This window comes from Macrotis lagotis, chromosome 1 (genome assembly GCF_037893015.1).
Source record: "Macrotis lagotis isolate mMagLag1 chromosome 1, bilby.v1.9.chrom.fasta, whole genome shotgun sequence".
Taxonomy (NCBI): Eukaryota; Metazoa; Chordata; class Mammalia; order Peramelemorphia; family Peramelidae; genus Macrotis; species Macrotis lagotis.
The window spans coordinates 255,982,532-256,003,294 of NC_133658.1; the positions used below are offsets into that span (position 1 = coordinate 255,982,532).

The 20,763-nt window shown below is 36.8% G+C and overlaps 1 protein-coding gene and 1 long non-coding RNA gene across 2 annotated transcripts in view; one reads left to right on the top strand and one right to left on the bottom strand.

Annotated features, from left to right (window-relative positions):
- LOC141504895 (uncharacterized) overlaps positions 1–20,763 on the bottom strand; it is a 35,535-nt gene that overhangs the window by 13,655 nt on the left and 1,117 nt on the right. The gene's annotated exons all lie outside the window — the stretch shown is intronic.
- Positions 20,064–20,763, top strand: part of TSHZ2 (teashirt zinc finger homeobox 2) — a 255,980-nt gene continuing 255,280 nt past the window's right edge. The window contains exon 1 of the mRNA XM_074210271.1: positions 20,064–20,575. Within this exon, the coding sequence (XP_074066372.1) occupies positions 20,536–20,575 (40 nt within the window). The 5' untranslated portion in view covers positions 20,064–20,535. The remainder of the gene's footprint in view (positions 20,576–20,763) is intronic.

Here is a 20,763-nt window from a genome sequence, read left to right on the forward strand (position 1 = left end):
AGTTACTGGGTAATAAAACAGCCTCTACAAATACAAGTTGGCACCTTCTCTGTAATTTATAAAGTATTGCCTAGGTCATTAAAAGGTTAAATGAATGATCTAAGGTCAAATCACTAATATTTGTCAAAAGAGGGACTTAACCCAGATCTTCTAGGCTTTGAGTCTAGTTCTATATCTAATATGTCATAATGCATCTCTAAATAGATTAAACCAAAATCCAAATATCTAGCCCTAATCTCTCTCTTGAATTCTTGTCCTGTATCATCCATTGCTACTAAATATCTCCTCCTGTGTGTTCTAAAAGTTGTGTCCAAAATAGATCTCATTAGCTTTCTCGCTCAACCTGTCCCTCCTCCAAATTTCCCTGTTTCTATTGAGGACATCATTATCCTCTCTCAGTTCATGAGTTCAGAGTTCCACAGGCTCATAAACTCAGGGATGTCTCTGATTCTTCCCTTTCCTTCACCCTCTATTTCCAAACACTTGTCAACTCTTGTCAGTTATACCTACACACTTTTTCTCATATTCATCCCTGTCTCCTAAGTCAGGGAAAAATCATCATATATAACCAGTACTACTAATACAGCCTCTTAATTACTTTCTCTGTTTCCAATTTCTCCTGTTTCCAATTTCTCCTCTTTCCAACCCATCCTTCACAAAAATGCCAGAATGATTTTTATAAAGTACAGATCTGACTGTCACACAAAAAAAAATTCTACTCAATGCTTGTCCATTTCTGCTGCACAACTTGTAAATATCAAATGAAGACCAATAGAGGATAGGACATTTGCCCCACCACTTTTCCACCCCCTAGATTGGTCAGTGCTTACCACAAAGGATATTGTGGTAATTGATTAATATTTCCCTAATAAAGATAATCTATGAAGGCAAATTAGATTGCAAAATGAGTAAACTGCAATATTCAAAATGACTAATCAAGTGTTCCCATGGTCTCTAGAAAATACAATAATTAATTTCCATTGTGGCCTAGGGAACAATGTCAACAAGTGGCTTAAGTGATGCTTTACCTTCCATTTCCCACTGATCCAAAGAGGCTATGCAGGAATTCTCACTTGAAGATCATCTAAGTTCATATTAAGAAACCATAAATAAATTTATATGAACAGTATCCTTTTTAAACCACCTGCATAAAACATTTCACAAAATCATACAATATTTGAGTTGTGAGGGACCACAGTAGATGCATGATTTTATCTATACATGATCAAGAATCTCCATTAGACTATACTTTTAAAATGGCCATCTCCCAAGACAGTACATTTCAACTTTTAAATAGCTTTAATTTTTAGGAAGCTCTTCTTTGCCTCAATCTTAAATTTATCACTTTTCAACATCCTGTTCTTACCAGTTTGTTTTATTCTTTGTACATTTCTGTGAAAGGCACTATTATTATTTTAAGTTTGGTACTACATTATTTCATCAAGTGGTTGATAAAAATGGGAAATGGATGGAAAAGAGGACAGTGACATAGTCTGTTGAATTTGTGATTTATCACTATGTTGATCAGAATTATAGAATCTTTCAAAGTTGTTTGTCTCAATTACCCAGTCTTTATATAAACTGATCTAGTTCTATTCATTCTTCTCTCCATCTGTTCTTAAATGTCTTCTGGTTTCCTCATAGATTGTCAATCTCATCATTTCTTTTGCTACAATAATATGCTATTATATGTAAATGACACAATTTGTTTAGTGACAGAAACATAGAATATAATAATTCTACACAGAAGTTTAACTAATGTAAATTAATTGCCACAAGGAGACCAAAAGAGCCTATAAAGTACTTCTGTCAACAAACACAATTCACATTCCAAGTGGAAAGAGAGGCCAATAGCAACACTAGTTTATAATATAAGCTCGTTTTAAATATCTTATGGAACAGGATAATCAAATATCATTTGCAACATCGCCTCATAAAGCAGAGAGCAATAGCATAGGATAAAGACTTTTCATTGAAACAAGTAGAATAGCCAATAGAGTAGTAGTTATGGAAGCAAGAAGGCCTAAGTTTGCATCCTGTCTCAGATACCTCCTAGTTGCATGAACCTATATAGCTTCTGCATTCCTAAAATATTGATAATATCTTCCTTATGAGATCGTTATGAAGATTAAATAAGATAAATTTAAAATGCTTTGAAAATCCTTTTGTTTTTGTTTTGTCTTTTATTTTTTATTCTTGCAAGACAATGAGGTTAAGTGACTTGTCCAAGGACACACAGTTAAGTAATTATTAAGCATCTGGGACAGATTTGAACTCACATCCTCTTGACTCCAGGGTCAGTGCTCTATTCACTGCATCACCTAGCTACCCCTGAAAACCTTAAAGTGCTATGTAAATATAAGATATTTAAGGATAGTTTAGTGACTAAGCAAAATCATTCCAATGGCATTTATGTATGAAATTGGGAGGTGGACAACAATCAGAGGAAAAATAGAAAAGATTTAATAGGCTATTGATGCCAAACTTTGCTCATCATCATGGAGAGAACCACCAGACTTTGATGATACTGCCAAATGTGTTCATAAATGATCTTAAAGAAAATTAAATTGAAAAAGTATCTATATTAGATCAAATTAACATTGGGGAGATCTTTGTGGAGGCAACACAATAGTAAAGTTGTTAAGGGATCAGAGATATCTGAAGGAAGGGAAGATATCAATGAAATATATATACATATATATATGTATATATGTATTTATTAAGAGAGCTTCATGTATGCATATATATGATATGTATACATACATGTACATTTATGTACATGTAGATTTATGTTTTATGCTTTAGAGATTCAAAGGATCACTCATTACCTTTGACATTAAACAAAGTCCTAAACAGGAGTTAAGAAATCTCTAAGGCATGCTAGATCTTTGAATTATGGAAGACCACATTCTTAGGAAAATCCCAATTAGGGGTGGCTAGAAAATCAAAGAGATATAATAATCAGGTTGGAGCTGTAGTGTAAAAGCAATATGGAAGGTAGTATAAAAGAAAACATTGGTGATACAGAATCCAGAAGAAGGGATGAGCAGATCACAGGAAATAAGGAACAAACAAGCCCGGTGCAATACTGGCATCTACAACATATTAGAAGAATCAGAGAAAAGCTTCCACGGGACCAACTGAGTCCTCCTTGAAGTATGTAGAGAAAGACATATACTTGAGTCAGGTGAAAACTCATGAATGGGTTGTTATCTGCACTAGGAGAGGCTGAGGTAGTGTCCCTGAAGTATGTGACAGCAAAAAGGAAAGAAACAAGAATTTAAAAATACTATTTCATTTGATCCTCACAACAACCTTGAGGGGTTATCATAATCTCCACTTTACAATTGAGGAAACCAAGACAAATATAAGTTAACTGACTTATCCAGGATCACAAACTTAATAAATATCTGAGGTTGGATTTGAACTCAGGTCTTCCTGACCTCAGACCCAGCATTCTTTCCATTGCATCAATCAACTAGCTGCCAAAACAAAACAAAAATTACTCTATATGAAACACACAGAGGATGGGTATTAATAACATAACCTTCATCCAAGGTTCTTATAGCATGGGTGTGCTATGATAAAGCAGGTCTTAAAATTTCTAACTGATCTGCAGCAAGATCAGGTACTGACCTGGGCATGTTATGTGATCAATCTTCCTGTGCTTTTCAGCTTGGGGTGTATTGGAGTTGATATAAAGGTGAATAGAGCAATGAAAGGCTTTGAATAAAATGATACAATATGAAATATGAATAGAAAATATTGTACTAAATTAGAACAGAAATTAAAACAGAAACAGAGAAGAGGACAAGTGTTGTCCCTATGAATTGTCATTTAAGAATAGTCTACTGGCTCCTTCCAGTTCTTCCATCCCTTTTCTGCTTCTCCAAATTTTTTCTAATGTAACAGAGAACTGGCCAATAGGTACCAGGTCTATATTTGAATATTTTCATTAATATTTTTTAATTCCTTCAATAAATCAACATTTATTAAGTGCCTACTTTATGGGGAGACAAAAAAAAATACAAAAGACAGTCCCTGTCCTCAAAGAGCTTACAATGTACTGGGGGAGACAAAATTCAAAGAAATACATACAAAGCAAGAAATTTTATACATATATATATATATATATATATATATATATATATATATATACATATATATATATAAGATAAAAAAGGAAATAATAGAATGAAGTAACTGGAATTAAGAGACATTGGGTAAGACTTCCTATAGAAGGTGAGTGTTTAGCCAATGAAGCCAAGAAGGTCAGTAGTTGGAATGGAAGAAGAACATTCCAGACATAGGAGAAAACTAGAGAAAATGCCCAGAGCCTAGAGATGATGTGTCTTGTTCTTAGAACAGCCAGAAGGCTTCAAGTTCCTATTAAAACTTTTTATTGATCTCTTGGTTTTATGTCACCTTCATTTCCAAATATATGCCTCTCCTTTCCCCTACTCAGAAAAGTATCCTCTGCAATAATGAATACAAAAGATGAGAAGAAAACATGAACTGTTTCATCTGAGAGCAATATGTAATATTCCACATCCTTGGTTTTCCATTTTTGCAAAGAAAGGAGTGAAACACATTTTCTCATCTTTTCTTCTGGGCCAACCTCGGCCATTATGATGATTGCTTAGTTTCAGGAGTTTTTGTTGTTATTGTTTTGGTTTATTCTGTCTACATTATTGCAATCATTTCATATATTTCTTTTCTGTTTCTGCTTCATATAAATCTTCCCTCACTTTTCTGTATTCTTGATATTATTGTTTCTTATGGTAAATATTCTTCTAAGATATTCATAAAATACAATTTATTTAGCCATTCCCCAATCAAAAAGCATCTCCTTTAGTTTTACATCTTTATTACTACAAAAAAAATGTTGCTATAAATATTTTGGTATATAGATGTATAGATATAGAGATAGAGATAGAGATAGAGATAGAGATAGAGATAGAGATAGAGATAGAGATAGAGATAGATAGATATAGATATAGATATAGATGATATAGATATAGATATAGACATAGATATATAGGGTCTTTCTTTATTTGATCTCCTTTTTTTTAGTTTTCAACAGGATGAAGAAAGCCTCAAAGACTCCTCCCTAGACATTTTCCCAATAAGTGACTTTGAGCTCTAACCAGAATCTTATGTCTCATGTCTGTTCCCTTCTGAATATTTCCTTCCAAAATCCTCCAGAGGGACTATGATCCCTTTCCCAAAGGCTCAGAGCACAACACAACCTTCTAATTTATATTCAAGATTAACAAAAATAAAAGAAGAAAAATAGATCTTTAAAACAAGTTTTAGTTGCAAGTATCACTTGGGCCTTGTGGAAGTTCAGATATCCCATACTAAATTCAGACAACATGCTTATAGGGCTCTAGAAACTCTGGTCTGACCATTCATGTAGTTTAGGCTTCTTAACTCTTCCCAGGTTATGTACACATTTGAGATGCCAGGTATCCCTGGGCAGATGGTTCACAGGTGGGGATTGCTTAGAGATCTTTACCAGCTGGCATTCACTTTGGAATTCTCCTTATGTGTTCTCCAGCTGCTTTTGGGTCACAGGGCCTACACTTTCCCAACATCATTCAGGTCATAAGGTTCTTAAGGGTGGTCAGCCAATAAATATTACTCAGATAGGGATGATTTATAGATTTGAAACTTTTCTATAATCTTTATTTCAATGTAGACAAGTCAGCAGTGAGCTGGTAAATATTTAAAAATCAGTTCGGGGGGTAGGGGGAAAATGAGAAATATTATTTATGACATACTTTAAGGTTGAATCTTCATAACTGACATTTTCTCCTATTACTTTCTTAAGCCTAGACAATCAATAAAACAATAAATCAAGCACTAATTTATAGTGTTTGCCAATTTTCAAGGTATAAATGTTCACACTGAAGATTAAACAACTGGCCTAACAAGCCCATTCAAGTTGGCTTCAAAAACATCTCTCCATGGGGCTCTATTTATTTCAAGACACTGGACATTTTGTTAAAACGTTAAAATTTGGTGATTTCACAATAAATTGTATTTGTGGATCAAAAATCTGGTGTCAGAAACTAACAGGAAATTGCAGGAAGATGATGGAATAAGGCAGGAAACTACTTGACTCTTCCAAATTCATCCACAAATAATTTGAAATAATGCAAAATTTAGAGTTGCAAAAAAGTATGAAAAATTGGAGTAAAGCAATCTTCCAGTCCAAGACAAATTGGGAGCATGCTAGGAAACATATGACAAGGGTAGTGTGGAGAGTGATCTGGCCTAACTGAAGTACAAATCATGCTGACAAATATTTCCAAGTCAATCAACAGCAAGCCATGAGTTCAGCTCTGTAGGTAGCAGCCTTAGCTTTGAGAGCTTTAGCCCCACAGATACTGTTGGGGTCCAGCAGTTGATTGAGGGGAAATTTTGAGAGCCCTCCACAAGTGTTAGATGAGAGACCCAGACATTCTGATCAGACACAGTCCTAGGTTGTGGCTGTGGGTAAAGAGGACTCTGTCTATACATAGATCTTGATAGTTATGGTCACTGTCAGGAGAGCTAGAGTCCTTGGTTTTGGTTTCAGGGCAAAGAACAGAGGTGATGCTTACCTGAGATACCCCAGGGAGCACAAGCATTTAAGGTGGCAGCAGTGCTGAGGACCCTGGTCAAGCTTAAGGCTAGAGAGAGAATCCCTGAGGTCACTTATAGACCAACCAAGGTGTGAACTACAGAAGCAGTGACCATACCTAGCCTTGGCTTATTAACTAAAGCATTGGGAGAACCAAAAGTTCTCTTGGTTTTTCCAAATTGTCAAAGGCCCCTAGATAGAGTTCAGAAAACAATAGAATGTAAAACTGAAGCCTGAGACAATATACCCCACACTGTGGGAGCAGAATCTGACTCAAACACAAAGTTAACAGAAAAGAAATAGGTCATTTAAAAATGAGTTTAAAAAAAACAGAGAAAGAAACTGAACATAGATAGCTACTGTGGTGATAGAGAAGATCAAGGTTCAAATTCAGAAGACAAAACTGTTTCCTATAAAAAAAGAAAGGTAAAATAGTCACAAACTCAAAAAGAATTCTTGAAGGAGCTTAAAATGAATTTTAAAGATGAAGAGATATTAAGAAAGATTGAGGAAGTACTGGAAAAAGAAATAAGTAGTGTAAGAAAAGAAATAAAATTATGAAAAGAAAATCAACCAATTGGAAAAAAGAGCTCTAAAAACTTACTAGAGAAAATAACTCTTTAAACAGAATTGGGAACAGGAAACTAATGACTTCATAATACATCAAAAATTAATAAAACAAAAACAAAAGAATAAAAAAGTAGAATATAAAACTTTTCATCAAAAAAGAAAACAACTGACCTGGAAAACAGATGAAGAAGAAATAATATAAGAATTGTCAGACCACCTGAAAGTTATAATCAAAATAAGAGTTTAGGCAATGCTTCAAGAAATTATTAGGGAAAATTGTCCTGAAGTTCTAGAGCTAGAGGGTAAAATAGAATTGAAAAAAAATCCACCAACCACTGCCTGAAAAAAAAAAAAAGAATTCAAAGTGAAATCTAACAGGAACATTACAGCTAAGTTTTAAGACTATCTCAGGTCAAGGAGAAAATATTACAAAGAGACAAGGAAGAAGTAATTTAAATATTGTGGCATTCAGTCAGGATTACACAAGATTTAGCAGCTTCTACATAAAAAGTCCAAAGAGTATGGAATTTAATAGCCTGACGAACAAAGGAGGTAGGTTGGCAATGAAGAATAACCTACACAGCAAAGCTGAGTATAACCCAAAATAGATATTTAATGAACTAAATGATTTTCAGGTATTCTTAAGGAAAATTCCAGAACTGAACTGAAAAATCACCCTATAAAAAATCAAGAGAAACATAGGAAGGTAAACATGAAAGACTAATTATAAGGGTTTTAATAATGTTAAACTGTTTACTCTTATACAGGAAAATGTTATCTTTAACTCTGAAGAATGCTATCATTACTTGGGCATTTGAAAATATATGTATAGATAGAGGGCTTGGGATTCAGTTGATTATGAGATGGTTTAAAAAAAACTGGATTGGGGCAGCTTGGTGACACAGCCCTGTAGTCAGGAGGACCAGAGTTCAAATCCAGCCTCAGACACCTAATAATTACTTAGCTATGTGACCTTTGGCAAGTCACAACCCTACTGCCTTGCAAAACAAACAAAAAAAAAACCCAGAAAAACTGGAAAAGAAGAGGTAAAAATGGAGCAAATGAGGGCAAGTAGTAGTGTAGGAAACTTATTCTCATTGGAATTGGATTTAAAAAATTACATTTTAGTAAGATATAAAAAGTTTCTTTAAAATAAATAAATAGATCAAGGAGAGAGGATAAAGGAGGGACTTATATAAGGGTATGTGAATTAGGGAGGCTGTGGTTAGAAGAAAATTCTAGTTATGAGAAAAGATAGGGAAAGAAGAGAGAAGGCTAAAACAAGGAAAATAGTAAGAAGGAAACTACGTATATAATATTTATAATTTTAATGTGAATGGCATGAACTCACCCATATAACAGAAACCGATAGCAAAATGGATCAAAACACAGAACCTGACAATATGTGATTTATAAAAAAATACGTTAAAATGAGAGACAAACAGAATAAAAATAAAGTGTTGGAGTAGAATTTATTCTGTTTCAGCTAATATAAAAAGTAGAGGTAGCATTCAGCGCCTCAAAGTTAAAACTTAAATAGGAGAATCTATAAAGGAAGATTCTATCCACCTTCAGAGTAAGAATTGATATATGAAATTATGTACTATATAGTCTCATATATATTTATATAATACATTCATGCATACATGTATGTGATATCTACCTATGAGTATATATGTGTATATGTATATCAAATGTTGGTCTTCTCTAGTGCAGGGTTGAGAAGAAGGGAGGAAAAAACAGCTTGAAATCCAAATATAACAAAAAAATTATTAAAAAAAAAGAAAGAAAGGCAGCATGAATATGGTTTTCAGCCCTACAGGTTCCATTGAAGCATAAATTATGGTAACTCGATTTACTCAATTATAAAATGGAGGGGAAAATGAATGTTAGTATATGACATCGTTTATAAAAATTGATGGACATGTAATTGATGCCATACACACAATCCTGTTAAATTTGTTACACTCCTGAAACCAAGACCATAGGAAAATAGATTTGCTAAAACATATCTATTACATTATCAGATAATAATTCTTCCTTGAAGAGAATTCTCTAAGTCAACTCTTTCTCCAAAGTTGAGTTTTTGGAAGCTAAGATAGAAATATTGAAAAGGGATAAGAAAAATGAAGGGGAACCAGAATGGAAATATGCCTTGACCCTTAATTACAGAGGTAACAATGGTCAATGTTACTCTAATGGAAGATGACCTCCAGATGACAGGGGCTAAGAAGGGAGATGTAGCCTCAGCAGATCAATCTATTTCAGAGTTGGAACATTTATTCTTTGGGTTCAATTGATTCTTTTTAGTTGAGATTCCATTGTAAGCAAGTGCCAGATGGAAATAAAAGATGAAGGAAGAGAAACACCTGCTTTCCAGCTGAGGATAAATGTTCAGGTAAAGCTAGGAAGTAGGAAGTGCTGAAAATAATGTGGCCTGCAATAACCTGGAGTATATACCAGCATTAACATTTATTTATTTATATGACTTCTTCCCCATGATAAATCCTGAATTCATACCACTTTACAGAGCATCGAAATTTTTCAGGTGTATAAAATATCAATCAGTCTATAAAAAATGAATTTAAAAATATGTATATCAAAGGAAGTTAAGAATCAGCTGCTCAGTTTCTAAAGTACATATTTAAATGCTTATCAAAACAAGGTCTTGGGGGTAAATTGGGGCTTATTCAGTTCAGTGTTCACTTTATTCTGCCTAATTTTTAAGGGTTTAAATGTGCTTGGATCAAAATCCAGTGGGGTTTCTTATTCCAGAGCAAACCAATAACCATCTCTTTATTTGTTCATTTCTATATAAATCATGGGATATGCGAGCTCAACGAATGCCTAAAAGTCTGTTTAGTGTAAAATCCAGCCCTAAAAATAACAACGATACTGATGATGATAAAAGGAACGCCAGTTTTTGCTTCTTTTTTTCCTTTCTCTTCCCCTAGCTCCACCCCAGCTCTTTCTTGAAAGGCATTCTGTTCTGTCAGCCATAATGACATCTGCTGGCGGAGACAGGAAGTCATAAATCTGTAGGTTTCCTCTCAACCAAACCTGGTTAATGCTGCCATTTATCACGGTGGACGGGGTGCCATCTCCGAAGAGCTAGAGCCCGAAGTCCATTCGCTCAATTCCCCCTTCCCCGGAGAGTTGCCGGTTTAAAACAACTACTTTCTCATCTCTTCTTTGGGGAACTAAAAAGTCTCTGCAGAGGCGAAGGCTCCACTCAATGGGTCACATTTGGATGAAAGCCATCCTTCTGAAGAACAATAGGCTCTACTTGGTGCTCCCACCCTAGGAGAAGCCCTTCTACTTAAACGCTGTCTTCTCCGTTTTAACCCAGCAAGCTACGTCCCTCTGGGAGAGAAGGGTCCACCTCTTCCCTCTCCTTCAGAATGCTCCTTTAGCGTTAACATTATTATAATATGGATTAATAGTATTGACATGTTTCTGCTGTAACAGTCTTTCTAGCTAATGGCTGAGAACAAAATTTATATTAACATGTTGTTTTCAAACTGCAAGCCTGATCTTGCTGTTGAATACTTAAGGGCATAGCCACAATACCTTAGGTATTGGTAAGCTCACATGCAGGGCAAAGTGCCTGCCATCCAGGAGTTTAGAGTCTAATTATAGAGAAATAGATACGATAAACCTATTACATAACCAGGAAAAGAGAGTGGGACCCCTAGAAATTCTATGCTCCAAGTCAAAGCTCAAACTTTGGACAAGAGGTGGCTGAGAGTAATAGAAGGAAATATTGCCTGGGAGTTAAAAACACTACATTCAAGGAAGGAAGGAAGGAAGGAAGGAAGGAAGGAAGGAAGGAAGGAAGGAAGGAAGGAAGGAAGGAAGGAAGGAAGGAGGGAGGGAGGGAAAGAGGGAAGGAGGGAAGGAGGAGGGAAGAAAAGAGAAAGGAAGGAGGGAAGAAAAGAAGGAAAGGAAAGAAGAGAAAGGAGGAGGGAAGGGAAGAAGGATGGGGGAAAAAAGGAGGGAAGGAAGGAAGGAGGAAAGAAAAAAATAACAGTCTCCAATCTGTTTTTTTTTTCAATTCCATAGTTCTGAATCTTAAGGAGGTCACAGTCTAATAGAGGAGACAATATAGTACAAGCATGATATAACCAGGATAAATTTGGAATAAACTCAGTGGGAAGACACTAAGATTAAGATCTAAGGATTAGAAAAGGAATCTTGAAGAAGGTGGGATTTTGACTGAGAAGAAAGAGAAAGCAGGAAGCAGAGATGAGGAAATAGAAAGAATAAGTATTCCAGATATGGTGAATAGCCAAGGAAAATGTCCAGACTTGGAATATATATTATCTTCTATGAAGAGCAGTAAGGAGGATGATGTCAGTAGTTTGTAAAATAGGAGTAAAATGAAAAGAAATTGTAAAAGTAGAAAGGATCCTTTATAACTTTAAGGGAAAATAGAGGATTTCAAATTCACTCCTGGAGGTGATACAGAGAAGCACTGGAGTTGATTAAATAAGGGGGTGACAGGGTTAGATCTATGCTTTAAGATTAATTTGACAACCAAGTGTAGAGAGACTTGAGGCAGGAATTTCTTTCAGGAGGCTACATAGGGCATTAAGGGCATAGCCACAATTCCTTAGGTATTAGTGAGCTCACATGCAGGGCAAAGTGCCTGCCATCCAGGAGTTTAGAGTCTAATTATAGAGAAAAAGATACAATAAACCTATTACATAACCAAGAAAAGATAATGGGACCCCTAGAAATTCTATGCTCCAAGTCAAAGCTCAAACCTTGGACAAGAGGTGGATGAGGATCAGGGTGCTGGCAGAGTCAGAAAATAGAAGGGATATATGAGAGATTGTTTAATTGATTCTTTAAGTTTTAATGTAAAAGATATTACAAAGATATAATAGACAGTATTTGGCAACTGAGCTGATATGAAATGGGAAAGAGAGTAGGAAATAGAAGATGCTAACTGAGTAGCAAGTTTAAGGGACTTGTAGAATGGTGGCTCCCTCAAGTAATCAGAACTTAGGAAGTAGGGAGAATGTAAGGGAAAAGAGAATAAATTCAGTTTTAGATTCAGTTTATATTGAGGTTAAGATGTCTACAGTATATTCAAGCTAAGATGTCCAAAAGACAGTTTAAGTTTAGAGACTAGAGGTAAATAAATTTGAGAATCAGCTGCATATATGTATATAATATACATATATATATGATCATTGAATCCATGGAAACTATGAATTAAATAATAAATTGAAATAAAATAGAGGGAGAAGAGAAGAGGAACCAGGATAGAACACCCAAATTAGCATGTCTAGTCTGAATGAAGATCCAGTAGACCAAGAAATGATCAGACAGGTAAAAGAAAGATTAGGAGAGGGCAGTGTAATGAAAAACTGGAGAGAAGAGAGAGAGAATCAACAAGCAGAAGGTGACTGACAATGTTGAAGCCAGCAGAGAGGTCAAGAAAGATTAAGACTGAGAAATAGCCATTGATTAAGAGACCAAAGTCGATCTTGGAGAGGGCAATTTTGTTTGATGATGAGACTGATAGACTGTAGATAGAATAGATGGAAGATAATAAGGGGAAATGAAGTGAATATGGACTTTTCAAGAAAAGGGAAGAGAGTAATTGGGTTTTAGATAGCATAGATTGAATTTCAAAAGTACTATAACTATGTCAAAGTAATACAATATTTGGTACAGACAATTTTTATAATGTAAACTCAGCATGAGATGAAACAGAGGGAGGGGAGTCAGGTCTGATTATTTGGCGACTCCTAGATGGGAGAAGTTTCCTTTAACATTTCCTTAAAAGGTGAGACTTTTCTACAACTTTGCTACTGTAAGGGGTACTTCTGGGATTTCTCTCTGCTTAGGGTCCCTTATTCAGTAACAAAAGTTATTAAGTGCTGTAATGTGTACAAAATCCTATGCAAGGCATTGACGACAATACAGAAAAATTTAAAACATGGATCCTTCTACAAGGACCATGAGGGTTAGTTACAGGAGGTACTAAAATAAAATTAATATAAAATCAAATTATAAATATCTGGGAGATAAAATAGTGCTGGGGAACTTACAAAAAGGAAAGTCAATTTCTTACTGAGAAGATCCAGAAAAACTTCATGATGCCATTTGATTTGGGGCTCAGAGATTTAAAAGTTCAATGGGCAGAGAAGGGGGTTGGATAGAGGTGGGTGCTACTTGGACAATAGCCAAAGGGAAAAGCAAGCTATATTCATGCCAGAGGGCACTCATCAGAATAAGTCATATTGGCATAATCCTAGTATGCAGGAAAGGATCTCATAAAATTCTTAAAGACAATTGGATCCTTAATGCTTAATCATAATAGATAAGACTTATGCTCTCCATGATGCTGAGAAGTGTTCTCAGAGCAAATTATATCATATCCTATTTGCTTCTGGAAAGTTGAGGTTCACCTTTGGACCTACACTTCTAATGAGTTCAGGAAATAAAACCTGATGCACAGTTGATGTGGCATAAAATATAACATGGGCCTGTAGCTTAAAGGATGATGAACATATGGTTTCCAGCTCTATTCTAGTCCTTACATTCACTTAATGTCTTCCTGTGGTTAATGAAGTTGAGCAATGGATTACTGAAGGAGCTAGTTGGTCTCAATTCTTATGTAGCAGCATACCCTGTCACATGTTATAAGCAGCCAACTCTAAGGGAAAATGTGTTCTGTGTTATTACCACCAGCTTCCATTTCCCGCATCTTTTCAACTAGGCAGATGTTATATTTGAAATATAAATACTGATTAATTTCCTCTGAGAAGTTTTACCAAAAACTAAAATTATATTAAAACCTATTGCTGAAGGCCCTTAGGAGAATTTCTTCCTTGAGAATAATCTTACTATGTTCCAAACTACCCCAACATTTTTACTGATGTAATCCCCTGCTGTCTTCAGGAAGCAAATTTCTACCAAGTGGAGGAAGATGTGATCTCCCTGGCATCAGGGTAAGTTAAAAACCCCAAGGCAATGGACTAGATTGGTAGAGCTATAAGTGAATTAATTGGCCTTGCCAAACTTTCCATATAAGGGAGAGAAACAACACACTCTTAAAAATCTCTCTACCTAGAAATGTGGATGATTGGCACTAGAAGAAACCTACCTCCAATTCCATCTAGTCTAAAAATTTTGTGTCATGATCTCTCTTGGAATTCTTGCAATAACTTTGGACCCTTCCCTCTTCAGAATTATGATTTAAAATACATAAAATCAAATGCAAAATATTACAAAGGGGCACAAGTTATCAAAAGATGTTTTAAAAAAAAGTTTGTGTACAGCAAATTAAAAATCCTGATATAGTCCTGGCTTTCATTTTACAGATGAGGAAAGTGAGGCTATGAGTGATAAACTTGTTGAAGAAAATGGATTTCTGTGGCAAAGCCTTAACTTCATTCCAATTCCCATAACTATAGGATTAGTAATCTTTCTAACATAACACAAAGTCTAAGGTTATTATGGATAGAATAATATATTGTGTATATATTTATAATGGTAGTATGTAGATACATATATACATTAACATATATGTGCATATTTTAATATACAAATATATATTTATATAGAAATATACCCATTTATATAGAGAGAAATCTGTGTGGATATATATTTATATGTATTTAAATATATGGAAATGTAGATATTTCATAAGTATATGCATATATTTAAATATATCTATAGAAATCAATCTATGTGTGTATAAATATATTTGTGTGCATTTATCAATGTATTTATGTATGTATACATATAAACATATTTATATAAAGATAAATTTTACAACTCAGTGTAGAATGTAGGAAAAGGCTTGAGGAAATTTGTATATACATATATACACACGCATATATACAACATATATGTATATATATATATATATATAAATGTATGCATACATTTCAACATATGTCCTACTTCCACATCTTCTGCTCATTCTCCCATTTCTGCTTCCACCAACCCATATCCCTCACTGCCTTAAAATCATGATGCCACACTTAGGTACTCTCTAAATTCTTCCCCAACTAATCAGTAGCCTACCTACCTCAGATTCAAATCTCCCTTCCTCACAGATCTAATTGAGTTCTTCTGCACAAAACTTTCCAGTGGCTCCCTATTACCTGTCAAATGCTCCAAAGCCCAACTTCATTTGTCTGGCATTCAAGGTGCTACAAAAACCGACATCTCCCTTGCATGCATGCTCCACTAACTGGGTTCCTATCAAATGGGGCCACAAATGTGCACCGAACCACTTCCTTTCCCTTTCCTTGCCTTTTCTCACTTGAAATAACATCTATGCTTACCAATCCTTCAAGGTCCAGTTTTGTACCTCTTGTACATTTCTTTTATCCTGTTCTACAATATCATTATCTATTGTCACATTTGTGACTTGATTGGTGTCAGCAACTTCAATTCAACTCAAAGTGTTAGAGAATTAGTGGCACACTCAGAGATTTGGTGAGAGAGGAGACTTGAAACCAGTCCTAAGATTAGCTCCCTATCCAGTACTCCAAGCTTTTTCTCAATATATCTATATTGTCATGCATCTTTCCTGTATAGCATTACATATTTATATGCCATGCCCCTCTCCTTCATTTAAGTTCCAAGAGTGTAGAAAAAAAATTATTGAATTATCTTTTCTCTCCCCATAATAACACAGTGCCTTACATAGAATAAGTGTTTTTGTTTGTTTGTATGCAGTAGGGTTAAATCACTTGCTCAAGATCACAACTAGTAAGTGTCTGAGGCCAAATTTGATCTCAGGTCCTCCTGACTCTAAGACCAATAATAGAGGTACTTTAAAAGGAATTGGACTTGTGATTTCTTTAGTGTAGGGAACTTCTGCCAGAGCAGTTAGGTGGCCTCTTTGTACCTTCTATTCTTAAAGAGTTAAGGGGGACAGTGAGAGGTTAAGTGATTTGTTCAGCATCACATAGCAAGCAGTCTTTGATAAAGATGCTGTTTGAACCCAAGTCTTGCTGACTCTGAGCCCAGCTCCTTCTCCACTTTGCCATGATCCCTCTCAGCTCACATTTACATTGGATATGTGACTTGGTGAGATATATGACCCAAATATTATAATATTTTACAATGAGGAAACTGATGCTTTGGGAGTTAAAGTTGCCCATGATCACAATGCTAATAAAAGCTAGGTCCTCTTATTCCAATTCCAGTAATCTTTCCACCATGACAACATATTATAAATGACTGATAAATGCATAGATTTTCTGTGTTCTTGTGTTATTTTGAAAATTTTTGTTGTTGTTTTTATTCATATTCAAGTCTTTGTGACCCTATTTGGAATTTTTTTGGCAAATATACTGGAGTGGTTTGGCATTTCCTTCTCCAGCTCATTTTACAAATGAAAAAACTGAGGCAAATAAGGTTGAGTAACTCGTTCAGGGTCACAGAAAGTGAATGATGCCACATTTGAACTCAAATCTTCCTGACTCCAGGACCAGCACTCTAATCACTGACACATGGGTACCCATTTTAAAAAAATGGTGAAATTCAAGGTAGTTCGAAAGGAAGAGTACCAATGGCTGATACAATCAGGAAAGGCTTTACTTAGAAGATAAAGCTTGTGCTACATGTTGAAGAAAGGCAGAGGTGAGAGTGAAAGGCCAGTATAAAGTCCCATTGACAGAAGAAACAACATCCTGTGAAAGGAAAAGAAAAAAGTGCACTTTGTGAAGCAACCGTAGATGAGTTTGAAAAGATAGGTGGGATCAGATCAGGAAGAATTTTTTAAAGCAAAGTAGACATTTATTTAGATCTGATCCTAGAAAAAATAGTGAGCCACTGGATTTTTTGATGTAGTGGAGTTATAGGGTCAGGTCTGTATGTAAGAAAAATAATGTTAGTAGCCCACATTGAGGATGAATTGAAGTGAGGAGTGACCTGAGGCAGGGAATCGAATTAAGAGAACACTGTAATTATCAAGGAGAGAGGCAATGAGGGTCTGAACTAAAATTCTAGCTGTTTGAGTAGAGATAATGTATCAAATGAAGCAGATATTGTGGAGATAGAATTTTGGAAGATAGGTGGATTTTAAGGAAAAAATAATAATGCTGAGTTTAAAATGTCCAATAGACAACTGCTGAAACAATGATGAAGGATATGTATGTGAATCAATTGACCCACTATCTATCTGATTCTTCAATGTTTCAAACAAAAATTCACCAGGGACTAAGGGGTTAAAGATAGGATTTCAGTGCACCATCTTTTCTTCAAAGAACTTCAAATAATGTGCTTTAGGATTTGTAAAACATTTTGCATATATTCATCTGATCTTCACAAACAACCCTGAAGTTGTTGGCAGAGTTAAATATCATAGGTATTATTATTTTTATATTGCACATAAGGAATCTGAGTCTTAAAAAGATAAAGTGACATAAATCACATAAATAACAAACATCAGCTAGAAATCAAACCTGCATCTCGTTAGATTCTGGGTTCAAAACTTCTTCCAAATATTATGCTGCCTCTAACTGTACCTGCTCTCTTACCCTATAATCTAATAAAATCTTTGTTAGCAAATGTAAGGCTATGCCCCAGGCTCAGAGCATTTGAAAACTTACATCACTTTTACCTCTCTTGTGGTCTTGAGATTTCTACTTCTTCTAGGTAATTATTAGTACATTGGTTATCACTTTGTTAGTCCTCTGGCAGGGAACACAGAGTGGTTACTAGGAAGACTCCAGGGGAATTCTCCAGTCTCTGGGGATACTAGGGACTCCTAGTCACGAATAATGGAAGAGCTTAGAGAAGAAAAGCTGAGAGTTCTAGGGTAAATACTTAAAAGCTTGTGAAGTTGTGGAAGTTTTACAATCTATTTATTTCTATAACTAACTCGGGCTTCCAACTCTGGAAATGGGAAATAAAAGATCAAGGTGAAAGACATATATAAGTTCTTATTCTTTTGCAAACTAAGGTTCTTCTAATAAGTTAGGCTTATGTTCTTGCTTTGCCTACTTCATTTCAGCTAGTTTTCTAAGGATTTTTGTTTGTTTGTTTTTTCCTTGTTCCCCATATTCCCTACATTGCAAATAAGGAACAGGGTTTCCTGGGCCTTTAAAGAGAAGGTTGAAGGGCAGGGGAGTGGTAAGTGGGCTGCTTTATGACTCAGATCAAGCTATTTAACCTCTCTGCACTATCTCTATAAAAGAGGAAAAATAGTATTTATCTCCCTCATAGAACTGTTGAAATTATTGCAAAGTACTTTGCAAGCAATGTCAAGCCAGCCAACATGAGAAAAAAAAGTAAAATTTATTTTAGCAGTTCCTCCCAACTTAAAAAAAAAAAAAAGAAGAAACAAGCTCTAAAAGTTACTACAGGACTGCTGATTGCCCAGTCCACTCTGGTCAGTCATTGGTTAGCAGATTCTGTATTTGGGGATGGGGGAGGGAGAGAATGTGATTTCAAGGAGGGGTAGTGAGGCAAAGGAAGGGGTACAGAGAGCAAAATCCTTTATAACTGCAAAGATCCTTACAAGAAAGTATATGGTATAATAACAACAAAGCCAAGAATCCTACACACAAAGTTTCTAAGTCCCAATCAGTGATGGATCATATGTTAGAAACGATATTTGATCAAAGACAATTCTAGGAGAGCAGCAGAATTTGGACAGTCTGTCATAATGGATGTGATCCTGTAGGCAAACAAAAAGAGGTACAGAAAACTCTGCACATAGTAAGAACTTAAGAAATGGGTTGAAAAGATAAAAGTTGAGGAAATAAGGTTAAAAAGAGGGGGATATATACATATATGTTCCCCTTTTTAATATATATATATATATTAAAGTCAGACTCCCTGCTGATCAGACAAGTAAAATAGATTGGGATAAGAGTGGGAATGGAGCCCAGATTTGGAGGAAGGGGAAGTTGGGGGGGGCGTTAGAGATTGGGGGGTTTATTGTCTATTATAGGATTTAGAGTGATTCTTCCAATTCCTCCATAGAATGACGGAGTTGAGCAAATCTAACTTCCCCTATGTCATTTGGCATCCACTCTCTCACCTGGTCTCACTTTTCACCTTTCTTAATGCGGATCTTCTCCAGTTTTTCTTTAAAGTAGTGATCTAACTAAGGACGCCCCCAGACCAGGGTGCCCTGAGCCCTGGGTGGGCATGCCTCCGGAAGGTGGGGAGGGGGGCACCGCGCAGGACCCCTTCCTCTCCCTCCCCCATTCTTCTTTTCCCCTCAGCAGGACGCTGTCTCTTTAATAAACTCCCTCTGCCTTTCTATCTGCTGCTGGGGAGTAAATTTCTCCCTGTCATCAGGTCGCGGGGAGGAGGAGGAGTTTGTTAATGTTCAGTTTGTTCAGTGGATCGATGTTTGCTGGCATCGCCTCGCCCTGCCTGTGTGTGCATATGCGAGGGTGTGTGTGTGTGTGTGTGTGTGTGTGTGTGTGTGTGTGTGTGTGTGAAGAGTGTGTGCGCGCGTGTGTATGAATGTGTGTGAGTGTGTGTGTGTGTGAGTGTGTATGTGGGAGAGGGAGTGCGAGCCGGTGAGTGGATGTGTGTTTGTGTGTCTGTGTGTGCGCGCGTGTGTGAATGTGTGTGTGTGTGAGTGTGTGTGAATTTCAGATTTCCTGCCTTCCAAACCCGCTCTTGTCCTCTCCCATATCACTCACAGGCTGGCATCTGACAGCAGCAGCAAACCTACCGCGATCTCTCTCCCCCCCGCACAAGTCCGCCATACAGATCAACGAGGAGGAGGAGGAGGAGGAGGAGGAGGAGGAGGAGGAGGAGGAGGTGGTGGTGGTGGTGGTGGTGGTGGTGGTGGAGGAGGAGGAAGAAGAGGAGGGGGAGGAGGAGGAGGAGGTGGAGGAGGTGGAGAAGGAGGAGGAAGAGGAGGAGGAGGAGGAGGGGAAAAGGAGGAAGAAGAAGAGGAAGAAAAAGAAAAAAATCTACTACCTTTCGCCTTATCTTTCCGCGTGTGAGTGCGTGTGGTGCGTGTGTGCGGCACAGTTCCTGCCATCTGATCCTGGTCTTGGATGTTTAATAAAGAAATCAAGTGTCTCAACAGTCACCCCCCCCAAAACAAAACCAAAAAACAGACCAAAAAAAAAAAAAGGACCAACAACATCATCAGCAACCAACAACCCGACATTGTCAACACGAGACAGGTTTTTTTTGTTTTGTTTTGTTTTGTTGGGGCTTCCCCTCCCCCGGTTTTTTTTTTTCCCTTAAGCCCTTAGAGGAGGGGGGACGCTCAGTGTGAGAGAGACAGAGACAGAGGGGGAGAGACAGAGACAGACGAGACAAGCGAGCACCCCCCCGAGCTGCTTCTCGGGTCTGGGGACAGAAGTGAGATTGGAGAAAGTAGAGCGATGCCGAGGAGGAAACAGCAGGCACCGAAGCGGGCGGCAGGTAAGCCCAAGCTCTCTCTCTCTCGGCACTTGCAGGCTGGGGCTGCAGCTCCCTCCTTCCCTCCCTTCCTCCCCCGCGCCCCCCTCCTCCCTACGAGACGAGCACCCCTGCTTTTCTGGGCTTTTTGCTCCCTGTTCATCACCCCCCTTCCCCCCCCCACCTTCTCCGCCCTCCCTGCCACCCCCTTC